At 41.1% G+C, this 19,502-nt stretch overlaps 1 protein-coding gene across 1 annotated transcript; it reads right to left on the bottom strand.

Annotated features, from left to right (window-relative positions):
- Window positions 1–8,173: 8,173 nt before the first annotated feature.
- LOC109871942 (E3 ubiquitin-protein ligase RNF114-like) lies at window positions 8,174–18,823 on the bottom strand. The gene is made up of 6 exons (XM_020462979.2): window positions 18,442–18,823; window positions 17,640–17,790; window positions 17,368–17,474; window positions 16,941–17,055; window positions 9,425–9,532; window positions 8,174–9,326 (listed from the first exon to the last, which is right to left on the bottom strand). The coding sequence occupies exons 1-6, from the start codon at window positions 18,615–18,617 to the stop codon at window positions 9,261–9,263; spliced, it is 723 nt and encodes a 240-aa protein (XP_020318568.1). The 5' UTR covers window positions 18,618–18,823; the 3' UTR covers window positions 8,174–9,260.
- Between the last annotated feature and the right edge of the window lie 679 nt (window positions 18,824–19,502).

Here is a 19,502-nt window from a genome sequence, read left to right as displayed (position 1 = left end):
AGAGATAGAAAGATAGAAATCAGGCAAAAATGCTAATAAAATAATGGGATAGGGGAAGAGGGGTAAAAAAAAAAAAAAAAATCCTCAAATAGTTACGAGAAAATATTTAGAGACAAAAAAAAAAAAAACACAAGACGTCCAAATTTATCACACGTGTAAAATGTTTTTGGGATGAAATATATATTTTTAAATACGGTATAAAATACTATGAAAAGACACATTTAGGCTTTGAACCAGTGCTACCTCAGCTGAGCATTATTTATCCTAACTTCCACAGATTTGCACTCCTGGTTGTTACTACTTTCATTGGGGACGAGATGATACAATTTCAGAATGTGGGGGTATTTTTGTCACCCCAGTTATCATTGCACTGTGATACCAAAAGAGGCATCATAGCAGTCGGGTAGTCTGTTTGGCAGGTTCAGACGGCTGGATTTAGGACCGCACGGACACCACATGCTGTGTGAAGGCAAATCATCTGAAAGGCTGGCTTCACTTATAGCACCGGCAAGGCGGGTCACAAAATAAGGAAAAATGTAAGTGGAACATATGAATAAATATGGAGTGGGGGGGATTGCAAAAACCTAAAGGAAAATCTGGTAAAATAAGTAGGCAGAGAAGGAAAACATTTGAAAAGTGTCAAATGTTTGAGGGAATATGGAATGGAGGATCGCACAGAACTTTTGGAAGGGCTCGAGACGGAAAGTGAACGTGATGAGTGAGGGTGAATTAATTGTGGTGGCAGGTGCAGTGATGACCTCCGAGAACGAGCTGAGTTTAGAGGGAAGGGCTGGGATGAGGAGGGTTGGAGTCAAGTGCAAAAAGAGGGGTACGTGCTCTAGTAGCTCAGAGATGGAACCTCATGTGTATGAATGTAGTACCTGCGGTGAGTACCTCTAAGTTTGGGCCTAATCCCAAGGAGGAAAAGGATGATTCTGATCCAGTGGGTGTGAGATTTGTGGAATGAATGGATCATTGTATTCTGGCTGATCCATATGTGGTGTTAAGTTGGTTGGAGAAGAGGTTGGGGACTGTCGAGTTGGTGAAAGTAACTTGAAAGTGAACTCGTGTGATTTATTGTTTCTTCAGTCCAGAGGGAGCGGGCACTTCGGATCACGCGATTAGGGAGAAGAAATGTGACTTGCTTTGCTCTCCGGAGCAGGGCGCCATTGAAAGGAGTGATAACAGGGGTGGCATTAAGTGTGGAGGAGGATCCTTTGAAATGAAAGATACCCAGTGTCTGTGATGCCCGCCGTTTGGTGCGACGCAGATCCGGTGGAGAGCGGGGGGAACGGAAAAGACATTGTCTGTCCTGCTGAGTTGAGGTAGAGGCCCGACAAGGTCAAGTTAGGATGTGTCAGTTATCCCTTGAGAACTTTTGTTGTGAAACTACTATTGTGTTTTAGATCACAAGTTGCAGCAGTATGTAGGAGGAAGATTCTTAGATGTGAGAAGTGTGCAGGAGGGCATGAGACCAAGGAATGTGTAGTATCGGTGGAGAAAGTTGTGTGTTAGATGTGGGGGTGCCCATGGGGCTGGAGTTCAGAGGTGTCTGGTGTGAGAGGCACAGGTTGAGGTTGCCAGGGTTAGATTAGTACAGAAAGTGTCAGTATGCCAAAGCAGTGAAGAGCATGGTAGGGTGTGTGCAGGGTAAGGGATACTGAGAGTATTCCTGTGATTAGGAAGAGACCAAGAGAGTGATGGGAAGAATACTGTATGTGCTTCAGTAAGGTGGGCTGTTTAGCATTCATAGCCATGGTTGTCAATTGTCTGCAGAAATGGATCGGAAGTCACAGAAAATAGTTGTGGTGGCAGCGGCAGAGAAGTACTTCGGATTGCGTGGATTTATTGCAGAACAGTTGCAGAGGGTGTTGAGTGGTAATGTTCTATCCTCTCAGACAATACCGACAACCGCCGAAGCATCTAGGGAACATTCTACGAGAACATTTCCGAATGCTACTCTGAAGTATCCATTCTAAACGCTTACAACTACGACAGACTGACTTCTGGGGAACACAACCAGAGACTGTCGACACTCTCCAACAGATGGACCGGCCGACCACAGAGAGAGACAAGACATACTTGTAAATATGTCCATTGCAATTTATTTTCTAATGAGCTGTTGTTCATTTAAAGTATTAGCAATTTCTATGAGTGTAGTTATCAGCTATGATACTAACTCCCTTTGTCTACAAGGCCGTCATATCGGCTTAGCTCACTAGTGACTTTTCTATCATTGTTAGTACCCATATCTACTGTTTGTTCTGTAGTTCTGTGTGATTATTTAGTTAGTAAATAATTAAGCCAATTTGTATATTGCTGATTCATTATGGAAACTAGGGTTTGCGCAGATAACCAATAATTTTACGACATTTTGAATGAGACAGAGAAGTTAACAATTAATAACCATTCATTGAAGACTAATTGATAAGATATGAATATATCTGAAAGTCGATTCGGGAAATAGACAAAAAAATAAATAGGTGGTGCCCCGAATTCCTAGATAATTAAAGTTTACATGATTAGTTTAATTACGTAATAATTATACATAGAGAAATGATTTAATGAAATAAGTCTTCACATTTAATGATACTAAAGACACGATACACAGCTGTACATTTCGATGAAACATGGTGAAGCCCCAAAATTGCCCTCCCTGGAAGCCTGTGTTTCTGACATAAGTGTAAGACGTCAAATTGTTTACTATTAAACTCGGACAGATATGCTTGATCTAGTTACCAAGATAAAAAGAGATCTTCTGTTGGCTCTGACAATTAATCTTGATGGTTGTACAGTAGTCTCAAATAAAACTGAAGGACCTCTGAGTTACTCTGGACCTTGAGCTCTCTTTTGAGAAACATATCAAGACTGTTTCAAGGACATTTTTTTCCCCCATCTACGTAACATTGCAAAAATCTGAAACTTTGTCCAAAAGTGATGCAGAAAAATGAATTCATGCTTCTCACTTCTAGATTAGACTACTGCAATTCTCTACTTTCCTGCTAACCAGATAAAGCACTTAAACTTCTTTTAATACTAAATACGGCTGCTAGAATCCTGACTAGAACCAAAACATTTTATCATATTACTTCAGTGCGAGCCTCCCTACACAAACTTCCTGTTAAGGCTAGGGCTGAGTTCAAGGTTTTACTGCTAATATACAAAGCATTACATGGGCTTACTCCTACCTGTCACGATCTTCCTCCTCTTCATCTGGAGAGGCGAGAAGGATCAGAGGACCAAAATGCAGCGTGGTATGTGTTCATGATGAATGTTTAATTAAAGAACTGAACACTGAATACAAAAACAAATAAAGAATTGTGAAGCGATCATAAGGACTGTGCTGACACAAGCAACTAACATAGACAATCACCCACCAACAAACAGTGCAACCCAGGCTACCTAAGTATGATTCTCAATCAGAGACATCTAATGACACCTGCCTCTGATTGAGAACCATACTAGGCCGAAACATAGAAATCCCCAAATCATAGAAAATCAAACATAGACTGCCCACCCCAACTCACGCCCTGACCATACTAAATAAATACAAAACAAAGGAAATAAAGGTCAGAACGTGACACTACCTATCTTTTCCGATTTGGTCCTTCCGTACATACCTACACGTACGCTATGGTCACAAGACGCAGGCCTCCTAATTGTCCCTAGAATTTCTAAGCAAACAGCTGGAGGCAGGGCTCTCTCGTATAGAGCTACATTTTTATGGAATAGTCTGCCTACCCATGTGAGAGACGCAGACTGGGTCTCAACCTTTAAGTCTTCATTGAATACTCATCTCTTCAGTAGGTCCTATGATTGATTGTAGTCTGGCCCAGGGGAGTGAAGGTGAATGGAAAGGCACTGGAGCGACGAACCGCCCTTGATGTCTCTGCCTGGCCGGTTCCCCTCTCTCCCTTGGGATTCTCTGCCTCTAACCTTATTATGGGGGCTGAGTCACTGGCTTACTGGAGCTCATCCATGCCATCCCTACGAGGGGTGCGTCACTTGAGTGGGTCGAGTCACTAACGTGATCTTCCTGTCTGGGTTGGCGCACCCCCTTGTTCGTGCTGTGGGGGAGATCTTTGTGGGCTATACTCAGCTTTGTCTCAGGGTAGTAAGTTGGTGGTTTAAAGATATCCCTCTATTGTTATATCCTGCCTGTTTGGCCCTGTCCGGGGGTATCGTCGGACGGGGCCACAGTGTCTCCCGACCCCTCCTGTCTCAGCCTCCAGTATTTATGCTGCAATAGTTTGTGTTGGGGTGCTAGTCTGTTATATGTGGAGTATTTCTCCTGTCTTATCCATTGTCCTGTGTGTATTTTAGTATGCTCCCTGTAAGTTCTCTCTCTCTTCTCTCTTTCTCTCGGAGGACCTGAGCCCTATGACCATGCCTCTGGACTACCTCGCCTGATGACTCCTTGCTGTCCCCAGTCCACCCGGTTGGGCTGCTGCTCCAGTTTCAACTGTTCTGCCTGTGGCTATGGAAACCTGACCTTTTCACCGGATGTGCTACCTTGTCCCGGACCTGCTGTTTTCGACTCTCTCTTTCTCTACTGCACCTGCTGTCTCTAACTCTAAATGATCGGCTATGAAAAGCCAAATGACATTTTCTCCTGAGGTGCTGACCTGTTTCACCCTCTACAACCACTGTGATTATTATTATCTGACCCTGCTGGTCATCTATGAACATTTGAACATCTTGGCCATGTACTGTTATAATCTTCACCCGGCACAGCCAGAAGAGGACTGGCCACCCCTCATAGCCTGGTTCCTCTCTAGGTTTCTTCCTAGTTTCCTGTCTTTCTAAGGAGTTTTTCCTAGCCACCATGCCTCTACACCTGCATTGCTTGCTGTTTGGGGTTTTAGGCTGAGTTTCTGTACAGCACTTTGTTACATCAGCTGATGTAAAAAGGGCTTCATAAAATTTTTTGATTGATTGAAGAAGTAGAAATGCTTCACTGTCCCAATAATTAAAGGGCACTGTATGTGAAGGTTGTGCTGTTTCTGCATGTCAATGTATATGTGTAGTTGTTTGTGTGTTTTTGATAAAACTTTTTTTATTAAAAAAAAAGTAGAAAGGAAAGTGTGTTGGGGAGAGTTGCGTTATTGTCTAGAATGGTGGGGATTGGGCGTGCAGGCAGCTCGGGTTGGCTGGGTGGTGGGCTGAAATTTGATATAGAGGATTTCTTTATAAAGACAAGTCTTTGTACATTATTATTAAAAGTTCATTTGTTAGGCAATTGGTTTAAGACGCAACAATATTGATTATTTAATTATCTTTGATCAAGTTCAGTCTTATCAATCACCTAAAATATACTTAATAATGATATTTTACCTAGCTTGTTGACTGTGGGCATTTTTGCTTACTTTTTGTTGTTCTAGAGATGGCTAGCAGGGCCATGGGTCATATTAGATTGTGTAGAAATGCAGGAAATTAGCTTTAGATGACCACCACCAGGTTATGTCCCCCCCACTTCTAAAACCAAAGTTGCACCCATGGTAACAACACATTCACTACACCAATCAGGTGTATGTGACAATAATTTTCTTATTTTTTTTGGTAGATTTCAAATACAAGGCTCACTTAGACGTTGGTAGCTTCACCAAAATTACAATGAACAATGAATGTTCCAAAAACATACATATTAACCTAGCTATTGATTGATTGATTGTTCAACATTTTCTTTACAGTCTTTACAACTTAAGATTTAAAAAGCAGGCAAAAACGTAAATCTTCAGATTTCAATGTTAGTCATATTATTTTCCTCTGCTTCATACACATTCCAGACCTAGAAAGGCCTCACTTTTTTAAGTTCCATCCTTGTTTCCTTGGTAGCGCGGATACATTTATTTTTCGTTTTTTAAACAACAAATTGACATCCTTAGTAGTGCTGAGCGATTATCTGAAATGTATATTATTTTTCATTTTTTAAACAACTAATTGACAGACATCGGTTCAATTATTTGAATTCCATTTCGTTATTTTTTCTGTGAGTTGAAGGCCACATTGCAGTTTCTCTAGAGATAAATCAAATCAAGCCAGAACTGTGCGATGTAGTCGGGAGTTGTATTTTCCAACAGGCCAATATTCTACACATTTTAGCACAGAACACGTGGTAATTAACTACAATGATCATAATCCATTGTCCAGTCTGTTTCTTTTATACCTGCTACTTTAGGTTAGTGTGGGACAAACACAGAGAGAGGAGATATAAGAATGCGCGAGAGGGAGAGAGAGCAGTTGGTTCATGAGGCATCTCTACCTGGAAATACATGATCTAAGTGATTGATAGTTGGTATTCAGCAGTCATAAAAGTATGCCTTATTTACTTTGAAAAAACTACATTCTGATTTTGTCAGGCAGCAGCTCTATGGAGATGAGTGAAATAAAGTAATCAAATAATACAAATGTAATATATACAACTGAATGAAATAAAGTAATCAAATAATACAAATGTAATATATACAACTGAATGAAATAAAGTAATCAAATAATACAAATGTAATATATACAACTGAATGAAATAAAGTAATCAAATAATACAAATGTAATATATACAACTGAATGAAATAAAGTAATCAAATAATACAAATGTAATATATACAACTGAATGAAATAAAGTAATCAAATAATACAAATGTAATATATACAACTGAATGAAATAAAGTAATCAAATAATACAAATGTAATATATACAACTGAATGAAATAAAGTAATCAAATAATACAAATGTAATATATACAACTGAATGAAATAAAGTAATCAAATAATACAAATGTAATATATACAACTGAATGAAATAAAGTAATCAAATAATGCAAATGTAATATATACAACTGAAATTTTTTTAAGTTGTGAATAAATTATAAGCAGTTATGGGCAGTCACTACCATCATGGGACTTTAATTGTTTTATTCTATGTTGATACAGCATTCAACCGACAAATGCATAGTACATTCAATGGGGGGTTTTATTATCGAAAACTGATCATTTTTTTCTAGAATCAAACCGAAACTGACCTCAAAAAGAACTAAATGCTCAGTTCTATTCCTTGGCCATTCATAACTGATGTACTAAAATGAACACTGATGTTTGTTTTATGAACTTGTGGCAGTAACTCCGGCATGAAGTGAAAGCACTGTAAAAGTGGAAGATATAGTATCTCTCCAAAGGCAGAGCAAATGATTTATTAAGGAAATATCATTTCACAAATAAAGACCATTCTTTAGTGATCCATCTGAATCTTACTAAATGTCCTAATCAAATGTTCACCACCAATATTAATGGTCATGTTCAGGAGTACCAGATAGGAGAAAACATTTTGAAATGGAAAAGAAAATGTTCTTATTGAACAAATTAGTGCCCTCCCCTTTTCTAAATATGTTATATTTAGCTCCTATTGAAAGCCACCCAGCTCTGGCAAAGCAAGGGTGTAACCGTGGAGTACAAGGTATGCAGGCTTTTGTTCCATCCCAGTGCTACACCTAATCTAGTTTATCGTGGTCCATATTAAAGACCATTAGTTGATTATTCAAAACATGTGTGTGTGTGTATGTAAGTGCTGGACTGCAACACAAGCCTGCACTCACAATAGTAAGACGAGATTTGAAGACCACTGCTCTAGAGTCTGGAAATGAGACCCTGCCTCCAAGGTTGGGTGGGTGGTGTGGCTCTACTGCCCTCCTCTGGCTAAACATGGGTAACTACAACCTACAGGGAGCCCATAGCAGTGCATCAAATCCAATTGTCCAATTATAAAGAACATATATACAGCCTGGCTGTATTAGGTTCTTATTTAATATCTTAACTTATCAATTCTATATGAATTAGATTCTCAAATGAACACCATCTACCAGGAGGGGGGTGTAGCATGTGCATGGGAAACCATGCGAGGTTACACAGAGGGATGCCACATTGAAATAATAGGGTTCCTTTGACACATGCATCGAAGTCCAACACTCAGACTGGAGCCTCCACCAGCATAGTCTCACACGAGAATGATTCAGTGAAAAAACTTGCAGCCTGTTTTGGTGGGAGGAGTTTTGGCCTGCCTGGTGCCATCACCAGGCGGTAAATTAGTTAATAGACCAATAAGTTAGAGCGTTCGATCCTCTCTGCCAAACCCAGCTAGTTTTCAATTCTCCCACTCCGACAGTCAAAGGAAAATTCTTGCTTGAAATTGCTCTTTGCTAAGAAGCCATGTGTTTATTTTTGACCATTTTAATTGAAAACAATCACAGTAAGGTACTTAATTGTTACCCAGAAATGATTTGGTATTAAGATAAAAACAGCTGTGAGTAAACAATGTCAAACTACAGGGAACACATCTATTCTCATCAGCAGAAGTAACACATCTTGGAGTACACATTCCTCCCGGAATAATAGTTACTGGCAGTTTACACTTTACAATGATTGCTTGCATTGAAGAGCAATGTCTCATCTATAGGGAATGACAGAGGCCTTTAGTGGCCAAAAGGCCACATTAGCATGGCAGTGCAATTAAGGGCTTCCACCATTTTAATATAGTCAACTGGGTGGGACTTCCAACTTCATTGGCTAATCCTTCCTGGTGACCCTGTTGGAGTCATGTCCAACTGGGTCATCAGGAGGGATCAGCCAATCGTGAAGAAGAAAACAGACTACTTTCAAATGGAAGCCTCAAAAAGGCACTGCCCATGCTGTCAGATTCTAAAATGGCACAGATAGAAAGATGAGTCCTCTATGTTATCGTTGCATTTTGTTGGAAAAAGGTAGCCACCCAGTGGTTAAAACCTCTCATTGCAGAATCAAGTCATAACAGTAGAAAACAAACAACTGTGGAAGTCTCCGGTACAGTAGGCCTATATGACAATGCTAACAATGAACAGATGAAATAGTCATGATTCAGCAGAATTATGAACGCTCTAACAATACAACACTTCTTCGGAGAGAGACACAGGGACATCACTCCACTTCTATACCAGAAAGCACATGTTTAACTTCTTCGGAGAGAGACACAGGGACATCACTCCACTTCTATACCAGAAAGCACATGTTTAACTTGTATTGTTTTATTTATGTTGGAATGATAATTGTAAAGTGATAAGAGGAGTTGCTTGGTAAGCCTCAAAGCTTCCTGGTTATGCAGTCAGGAAGTCGCCACCCACCCTTACTATTCTTTTTCCTATGGTTACACCACTAGCCCAGTTCAAGGATGGTGCAGTGCAATTATATTTTCCCTCAAAGCCACCTTTTCCTCCTTCCTCAAGGCAGACACCACCTCAGTTCTCCATGAGGGAGCGTTGTAGAGCCTCCTGGATCATAGTGTGTTCGTCTGTGGAGTAGTCCTGGAGAGAAGGAAAAGCAAGGCATTAATAAAAGAAGATTTTCTTTACAGGAGGTCCTGAAAACAATAACTGAATTGTGACCAGTGTGTCTTACTTACCACAAAGGTGTCATAAGAGAAGGTGTGTCTAATCTTTAGGTGCTGGAAGAAGTCAGCGCTTCTGTAGTTGGGGTCCCCCCAAGGCATAGAGGCACAGATAGGACACACCTGCAAGACAACAGAATATAACTTCTTCGTTCATCTCTGGACACAGATGGGCCTTTAGCTTGCCTTCACATGTAACATAAAGCAGTAATAGACAACACATCACACACTGTGTTAAAGCAGCAATAAACATGCACACTCACGCCGCCAAATGTCCGGCCAGATTGTCACTGGCCTTATCCCAATAGAAACCCTTTTGAATGCGGTCTCATGAAATCTAAAAGGTGCGTAGAGCTATGCCTGTTTTTGGAGTAACACACACATTCTGTAACATGATCCTCTCTACAGTGTTCTTAGACCCCTGAATAGCCACATACAGAAGGAGACGCTAGGTTTGTTTTACATTACCACATTCTGTAACATGATCCTCTCTACAGTGTTCTTAGACCCCTGAATCGCCACATACAGAAGGAGACGCTAGGTTTGTTTTACATTACCACATTCTGTAACATGATCCTCTCTACAGTGTTCTTAGACCCCTGAATAGCCACATATAGAAGGAGACGCTAGGTTTGTTTTACATTACCACATTCTGTAACATGATCCTCTCTACAGTGTTCTTAGACCCCTGAATAGCCACATATAGAAGGAGACGCTAGGTTTGTTTTACATTACCACATTCTGTAACATGATCCTCTCTACAGTGTTCTTAGACCCCTGAATCGCCACATACAGAAGGAGACGCTAGGTTTGTTTTACATTACCACATTCTGTAACATGATCCTCTACAGTGTTCTTAGACCCCTGAATAGCCACATACAGAAGGAGACGCTAGGTTTGTTTTACATTACCACATTCTGTAACATGATCCTCTCTACAGTGTTCTTAGACCCCTGAATCGCCACATATAGAAGGAGACGCTAGGTTTGTTTTACATTACCACATTCTGTAACATGATCCTCTCTACAGTGTTCTTAGACCCCTGAATCGCCACATACAGAAGGAGACGCTAGGTTTGTTTTACATTACCACATTCTGTAACATGATCCTCTCTACAGTGTTCTTAGACCCCTGAATCGCCACATACAGAAGGAGACGCTAGGTTTGTTTTACATTACCACATTCTGTAACATGATCCTCTACAGTGTTCTTAGACCCCTGAATAGCCACATACAGAAGGAGACGCTAGGTTTGTTTTACATTACCACATTCTGTAACATGATCCTCTCTACAGTGTTCTTAGACCCCTGAATCGCCACATATAGAAGGAGACGCTAGGTTTGTTTTACATTACCACATTCTGTAACATGATCCTCTACAGTGTTCTTAGACCCCTGAATAGCCACATACAGAAGGAGACGCTAGGTTTGTTTTACATTACCACATTCTGTAACATGATCCTCTCTACAGTGTTCTTAGACCCCTGAATACCCACATACAGAAGGAGACGCTAGGTTTGTTTTACATTACCACATTCTGTAACATGATCCTCTCTACAGTGTTCTTAGACCCCTGAATCGCCACATATAGAAGGAGACGCTAGGTTTGTTTTACATTACCACATTCTGTAACATGATCCTCTACAGTGTTCTTAGACCCCTGAATAGCCACATACAGAAGGAGACGCTAGGTTTGTTTTACATTACCACATTCTGTAACATGATCCTCTCTACAGTGTTCTTAGACCCCTGAATAGCCACATATAGAAGGAGACGCTAGGTTTGTTTTACATTACCACATTCTGTAACATGATCCTCTCTACAGTGTTCTTAGACCCCTGAATCGCCACATACAGAAGGAGACGCTAGGTTTGTTTTACATTACCACATTCTGTAACATGATCCTCTACAGTGTTCTTAGACCCCTGAATAGCCACATACAGAAGGAGACGCTAGGTTTGTTTTACATTACCACATTCTGTAACATGATCCTCTCTACAGTGTTCTTAGACCCCTGAATCGCCACATATAGAAGGAGACGCTAGGTTTGTTTTACATTACCACATTCTGTAACATGATCCTCTACAGTGTTCTTAGACCCCTGAATCGCCACATATAGAAGGAGACGCTAGGTTTGTTTTACATTACCACATTCTGTAACATGATCCTCTCTACAGTGTTCTTAGACCCCTGAATAGCCACATATAGAAGGAGACGCTAGGTTTGTTTTACATTACCACATTCTGTAACATGATCCTCTACAGTGTTCTTAGACCCCTGAATCGCCACATACAGAAGGAGACGCTAGGTTTGTTTTACATTACCACATTCTGTAACATGATCCTCTACAGTGTTCTTAGACCCCTGAATCGCCACATATAGAAGGAGACGCTAGGTTTGTTTTACATTACCACATTCTGTAACATGATCCTCTCTACAGTGTTCTTAGACCCCTGAATCGCCACATACAGAAGGAGACGCTAGGTTTGTTTTACATTACCACATTCTGTAACATGATCCTCTACAGTGTTCTTAGACCCCTGAATCGCCACATACAGAAGGAGACGCTAGGTTTGTTTTACATTACCACATTCTGTAACATGATCCTCTCTACAGTGTTCTTAGACCCCTGAATAGCCACATATAGAAGGAGACGCTAGGTTTGTTTTACATTACCACATTCTGTAACATGATCCTCTCTACAGTGTTCTTAGACCCCTGAATCGCCACATATAGAAGGAGACGCTAGGTTTGTTTTACATTACCACATTCTGTAACATGATCCTCTACAGTGTTCTTAGACCCCTGAATCGCCACATATAGAAGGAGACGCTAGGTTTGTTTTACATTACCACATTCTGTAACATGATCCTCTACAGTGTTCTTAGACCCCTGAATCGCCACATACAGAAGGAGACGCTAGGTTTGTTTTACATTACCACATTCTGTAACATGATCCTCTCTACAGTGTTCTTAGACCCCTGAATAGCCACATATAGAAGGAGACGCTAGGTTTGTTTTACATTACCACATTCTGTAACATGATCCTCTACAGTGTTCTTAGACCCCTGAATAGCCACATACAGAAGGAGACGCTAGGTTTGTTTTACATTACCACATTCTGTAACATGATCCTCTCTACAGTGTTCTTAGACCCCTGAATCGCCACATACAGAAGGAGACGCTAGGTTTGTTTTACATTACCACATTCTGTAACATGATCCTCTACAGTGTTCTTAGACCCCTGAATCGCCACATATAGAAGGAGACGCTAGGTTTGTTTTACATTACCACATTCTGTAACATGATCCTCTCTACAGTGTTCTTAGACCCCTGAATCGCCACATATAGAAGGAGACGCTAGGTTTGTTTTACATTACCACATTCTGTAACATGATCCTCTCTACAGTGTTCTTAGACCACGTTGGCTCCTTGCACGTCTCCCTCTATCCTGTCACCTAATTTTTTCTTGTCTGTGCTTTCAGCCTTGGTACAGTAGCTAGCTGGTTTGATTTGCACTGTTTTTAACATTTACGATAGCTACTCAACCAGGCATTAGATTAGAGCAGGAGTCTCCAACCTCTTCTAGCAAAAAATACATAAAAATTAAACGGCGCAAACAATTAATTATTTCTAGCTCTTATCCTCTACCATGCAACTCTTTCCTGGGTCCTTGGTGTACAAGATCAAATCAAAAGTATTTATATATCCCTTCGTACATCAGATGATATCTCAAAGTGCTGTACAGAAACCCAGCCTAAAACCCCAAACAGCAAGCAATGCAGGTGTAGAAGCACGGTGGCTAGGAAAAACTCCCTAGAAAGGCCAAAACCTAGGAAGAAACCTAGAGAGGAACCAGGCTATGTGGGGTGGCCAGTCCTCTTCTGGCTGTGCCGGGTGGAGATTATAATAGAACATGGCCAAGATGTTCAAATGTTCATAAATGACCAGCATGGTCAAATAATAGGTCTGCGACAGGTAGCACGTCAGGTGAACAGGTCAGGATTCCATAGCCGCAGGCAGAACAGTTGTACAGTTTCAAGAGATGTTTTTCTCAATATACCATACCTTGTCAAATAATGGTAAATAAACTACTAAGGGGCCCCATGAAATTATATTTGGTATTTTCCAGTTTTAGCCATGTTCCCGCTGTTAGGCCTACTGCTACAGGACGTCATGGCAGAGTTTACAAAACAATGGCCACTCAATTGACAGGGGTAATAATCATGACGTCTTCAGGTAAGCCAACATAAATTCTGTAGAGTGCACGGTATTATGGGTAAAATGTAGGAAAATACTGGTATTAACTGTAATTGGAAGCCTCTTGTAAAAATGACTCTGTATAACACGTTCTTTACAGTAATAACTTAAGCATACTGTAGATTCAAATGATCAGCTTCAGGCTGACTATTTTAGTAAATGTTTTCTTGAAGCAGCTGTGAAGTGGAATAATATTTTAAGCAACTGTTGGGACCTGGACTTGTATATAAGTATCTTTATTGGTAGCCAATTGAATTACTGCAAGTTCTCTTAGCTAACCTAGCTAGCTACTGTTTGCTAGCTCAAGTTGACACAAGACATTCCAGTCTGCTCTGGTAAATATCTTGCTGTGCGACCTAGAAAAACCCAGAACATAAAATATGGGTTTCCCTGTGCTGAAGCCGATGAGTGACAGAATACACAGTGCAGAAATGCCTTCTGGGACATGAGAACTGTCATGTGCTTTAATAACAAACGTGTATTCCATCCGTAAATACAAATAAAATTGTTAAATTACGAGCCTAGTTGGTTTAGACACGGAAAAAGACCGGGAGATGAGTTTGGATTGGTCTGCCATGTAGCATGCTTCTGTCAGTATGTGTTTATTTTCCTTTCGACCACATCGTTTTGAAAGATATCACAATCGCCATCGAGAACTACAAAAGTTTTGTTTATTTTCTCAACAACATTGATGCCATGAATTTAGCAGGCGCCATTGACAGATCAGTTGGAAAATAGTGATAGCTTTAGTATTAATCTGCAGGTAGCTAAAGACATGACAATGTTTGTATTGGTAGTCGTAGGAGTTGGGATTATGCCGGTTCATTGTTTACCTACCTGAACAAAAGACTCCACTTTGCCAGATGCCACATGACCCCTCAAGTTAGCCAGGTGTGAATACGGTAATCTATTGTATTTCATGAACATGTGTCAGATAAGCGTCATCTAATAATTATTAAATATTTTTATCTGGACACTTTGTTTTTGATTTCAACCATTTCACCGTTCACACCTTCTGTATCCTGTGCATGTGACAAATACACTTAGATGTTATTTCATATACTGTGTGTTTACCAGAACAACATAACCGGCGCAAAGGTCAGATTAGGATATAGGCCAAGGACCAGATTGTGTATTTTTACCTGGAGTTCTTCCTTGTTGTAGGCTACTACTTACCACTTTTAGTCTTGAAATCTTTGGTTATTTACTAAAATACTCTGTTTAGCACATGTGAATCCTTAAAGAGATGGGTGGGGCTAAGGCTTAAAAGGGTGTGAATGATACTGAATGGGTGTCGACAAAGAAGAGCTCTCCAGTAGGTGTACCAAAACATTGAAAGGCCATTTACTCAAAAGTGAGTTTATCAAAAGTTTATTAGTGTTCAACTCAGAATTACTTTCCCATTGTTCCTCAACTGTAGTGTATGATATACCCTTTTCTAGCTCGGAGTCTCTACTTTTATCCAATGTAAAAAACACTATTTCAAATGTTGCTACATAAGACCGAATCAAGGTGGTTGGTCACATTTGGTGGCAGAGAAAGAAAGGAAAATGTTGAGAGTCTGTTAAAATAATCAGTGGTATTGAGTAAGTTATAGCCATGTTTAATTAGTTATCTAGTGTTAGAAGGTGTATTTAGCCATCGTTTTAAACATTTGTTCAATGGATACATTGATTTAAGACTATATTGGAGACAGTGCATTTGGAAAGTATTCAGACCCCTTGACTTTTTCCACATTTTGTTACATTACAGCATTATTCTAAAATGTATTCAATTAATAGTTTATCAATCTACACACAATACCCCATCATGAAAAAGTGAAAACAGGTTATTTAAAAATTAACAAAACTTCCTTATTTACATAAGTAATGAGACCATTGATCATTCTTGATGTTTTTACAACTTTTGCCGCTCGGAAAAACTGAGCAATCGGGGGTGAAGGGCCTTGGTCAGGGAGGTGACCAAGAACCAGATAGTCACTCTGACAGAGTGACTGAGTTCCTCTGTGGAGATGGGAGAACCTTCCAGAAGGACAACCATGTCTGTGTAGCCGATGTGAAATGGCTAGCTAGTTAGCGGTGGTGCGCGCTGGTAGCGTTTCAATCAGTGACGGCTTTTGTGGAGCGATGGGTAACGATGCTTCGAGGGTGACTGTTGATGTGTGCAGAGCATCCCTGGTTCGCGCCCAGGTCGGGGCGAGGGGACGGACGTAAAGTCTATACTGTTACATCTGCAGCACTCCAACAATCAGGCCTTTATGAGAGTGGCCAGACGGAAGCCACTCCTCAGTAAAAGAAACAAGACAGCCTGCTTGGAGTTTACCAAAAGGTACCTAAAGGACTCTCAGACCATAATAACAAAAATGATCTGGTATGACGAAACCAAGATTGAACTCTTTGGCCTGAATGCTAAGCGTCACATCTGGAGGAAACCTTGGACCATCCCTAAGGTTAAGTATAGTGGTGGCAGCATCATGCTGTGGGGATGTTTTTCAGCGGTAGGGAGTGGACGACTAGTCAGGATTGAGAGAAAAATGAACGGAGCAAAGTACAGCGAGATCCTTGATGAAAACTCGCTCCAGAGCGCTCAAAACCTCAGACTGGGGCAAAGGTTCACCTTCCAACAGGACAACGGTCCTAAGTACACAGCCAAGACAAGGTTTGAGTCAGCCCAAGATGATTAACCTGACGATGGGATGATATGCCATGAATATATACAAATACTTGAACACTTCTCAGTCGGTCACGGGCCGGTACCAGTTGACACCTTTACAAGTTTATGTATTTTTATCAGCCAAAAACCATCAATTACCAGCTAACGGGTCAATTACCGGCTAACGGAAACACCGTTACAGAACTAGACATTCTCATTCCCCCCCAACCTCCACCACCTCACTCCGTGTTTCTTGGAAGCCGCTATCTATGACCATGACACTGTGGCAGGTACAGAATGACGGATGAGCATAGTGGAGCAGCGCAATAGACTCTTTCACACTCTCTCACAGGGCCCTTAGTACCGGATTTTACAAGCCATCCTCTTTAATTTCCCTTCTTACTTTCTCCCTCGCTCTTGACTTTCTGTCAAGCTCATGCTTATTTCTCCCCCTCTCTGCAACATCTCATGTTACACTCCTGGCTGAGGCAAGCCGTCATAGACATAGCATGCACTAACAGTAACACACCATCTTTGTCCTCACGTTTCAAACAATGAATGAAAAATGCTTGAGGGAAACTAATTGTCAGGTGAGTCATGTTTCACTGAAGACCCCTTACCACGTGGCGCGTGTCCCGGGCATGCTGGGAAGTGCAGTGCTCCACCAGGCCGTCCTGGTCCAGGTTCTGGTAGTTACAGTAGGGGCATGAGAAAGTGAAGCGGTTCGGCATAGGGCTGGGGAGACAGAGGAGAAGTGGAATGAGGACATGTCACTGGATATGTTTAGGTCTCTTTTGTATATATTATATAACCATGATCCCTCTGGGTTTGTGTTATGTCCATGAAAACCAATCACAGCGTTTATGCAAAAGTCAAAGCCACCAGTCAATAAATACGTTAGGATATTGAGAGCCATTACAAAGTTGAGAACCTATAAAGATGGGTTGATCAACACATACTGAGAGGCAGAGAATATTACACTATGACCATATATGCATAATTGCACAGCATATCAAAGCTGCTGTACCACCACCCTCCACTTCTCACCCAATAATGTTAGGCTGGGTCTGGGCAGTGGTCCTGACCCCCTCCTCAATATACTCCTGGTACTTGGAGCATGCTGCCGTGTGGCCTCTCATCTGGGACAGGCCGACCTGAAAGTCGAGAAAACACAAGGCATCAATGCTAATGGTAGTGCACTTTATTTAAAAACATAGACAGACTTATCCACATTTATAATAGATCATTCACTCACTTATCTTAATTCCTTTGACTATTCACATTGTTTTACAAACTGACAGACTGCTGGACACACACACCTGTGCTCCACAGCCCTTGCAGGCCGCCATTGAGGTGTGTATGAGGGCCTCTAGGTCAGTGGCTTTGGCCCAGTGGCCCAATGGTGCCCTACAAACGGCACACACTGGCTTCTGGGGCCGCAGGCACTCCTGCAGACAACTTTGACAAAACCTGGGTGGAGGGAGAAGGGAAAGGAGATCGAGATGTTGCAAGTCATTCATAGGCTAAAATGAAAGCAAACATATAGCCATCGTATTACAGAAGGAAAACGAAACTTAGACGTCTGTTATGACGAAACCAAACATTGATGCTGATTATTGAACCACTATGTTCCTCACTGACAATTACTTTCTTCACTCTGTGAAATTAGAGGACGGTACAAGTACAATTTGTTTTATTGATAAATTAACTTCCTGATACAAACGAAAGACCTGTCCGCTGAAGACATTGGGCGTTGTAGTTCTTTACATATCTACAGAATGCATTTCTAATATAATTTAACTACAAAGGCCACAATTCAATTGAAGCTCATTTCTTGATGTAAACAAAACTGAAAGTAAAGCATATATTTATGAACATGCAAATATATTACCAACATATAACATTGAAAGCCAAAAGGAAACATTAAATGGCAAGTTAAATATGATTTCCTGTCAGTAGTTAGCTTGCCGGATCACATACATGTTCAATCCCTTAGCTAGCCAGCTCACAACACAGGTATCTTGCTGGTTGACGCCAGACAAGCTCGTTAGCTTGAACTTAGATGATGTCTAGCTAGCTACGTTCATAGACAAAATTAGATATTTGTGTAAAGATACTCACGTATGTCCACATTGTGTTGTGACAGGGCTATCGAAAATCTCGAGACAAACCGGACATACGAACTCTGTCCCGTCCCTGTCGCCCCCAGAAACATTTTTGTTCTGCTGTGCGGAGCTAAAAGACCCTAGCATCGCCATTTCTTCTCTCCTCTGTCGGGTGGTGAAAAGGAGGAGCATCCCTAGCTTTTTTGCTGTTGAAGTTTGACAGATTTGGTCATCTTGAGCTGTGTTCAGCAGGGGTGTATTCACTGGAAACCAAAGAGAAGCAAACGGAACGAAACAGGGCGGGACCTTCCTGGATTTCTCCAATAGAAACTCTCTTTGTTGCAAAACCTTTCGAAAATATTTTGCTACGGGTGTGTACAGTACAATGGTAATGCCGGAGAAGACAGTGTTTGCAGGATATATTGGCAAGGGTGTTGTTAGTCCAGAGAAGTCGAGTGCCGGCAAACTGTGCCAATATTATACTCCAAACACCGGCTTCGAGGGCAATATAACTTTTATACAATGGGTTACCAATATATTTAAATAATGATTGACATATTTTCATTAACGATTTTTTAAAAATTTTGATTAATTTATTCATACTATTTCATCCTTCCACAAGATATAGTCCCGACACAAATCTAGGGTTGGTCCCCAAGCCAACTGGTTGCTTGTTCTATCGGTTCTGTATCTATGGACGCGACCCAGTCGTTCAGTCTTGTTATTTTGTATCTATGGACGCGACCCAGTCGTTCAGTCTTGTTGTTCTGTATCTATGGACGTGACCCAGTCCTTCATTCTATTGGTTCTGTATCTCTGGACGTGACCCAGTCGTTCAGTCTTGTTGTTCTGTATCTATGGACGTGACCCAGTCGTTCAGTCTTGTTGTTCTGTATCTATGGACGTGACCCAGTCGTTCAGTCTTGTTGTTCTGTATCTATGGACGTGACCCAGTCGTTCAGTCTATTGGCTCTGTATCTATGGATGCGACCCAGTCGTTCAGTCTTGTTGTTCTGTATCTATGGGCGCGACCCAGTCGTTCAGTCTTGTTGTTCTGTATCTATGGACGCGACCCAG

The sequence above is a fragment of the Oncorhynchus kisutch genome, linkage group LG27 (assembly GCF_002021735.2).
Source record: "Oncorhynchus kisutch isolate 150728-3 linkage group LG27, Okis_V2, whole genome shotgun sequence".
Taxonomy (NCBI): domain Eukaryota; kingdom Metazoa; phylum Chordata; class Actinopteri; order Salmoniformes; family Salmonidae; genus Oncorhynchus; species Oncorhynchus kisutch.
Note: the sequence above shows the minus strand (reverse complement) of the source record. Positions and strands in the feature narration are given on the sequence as shown.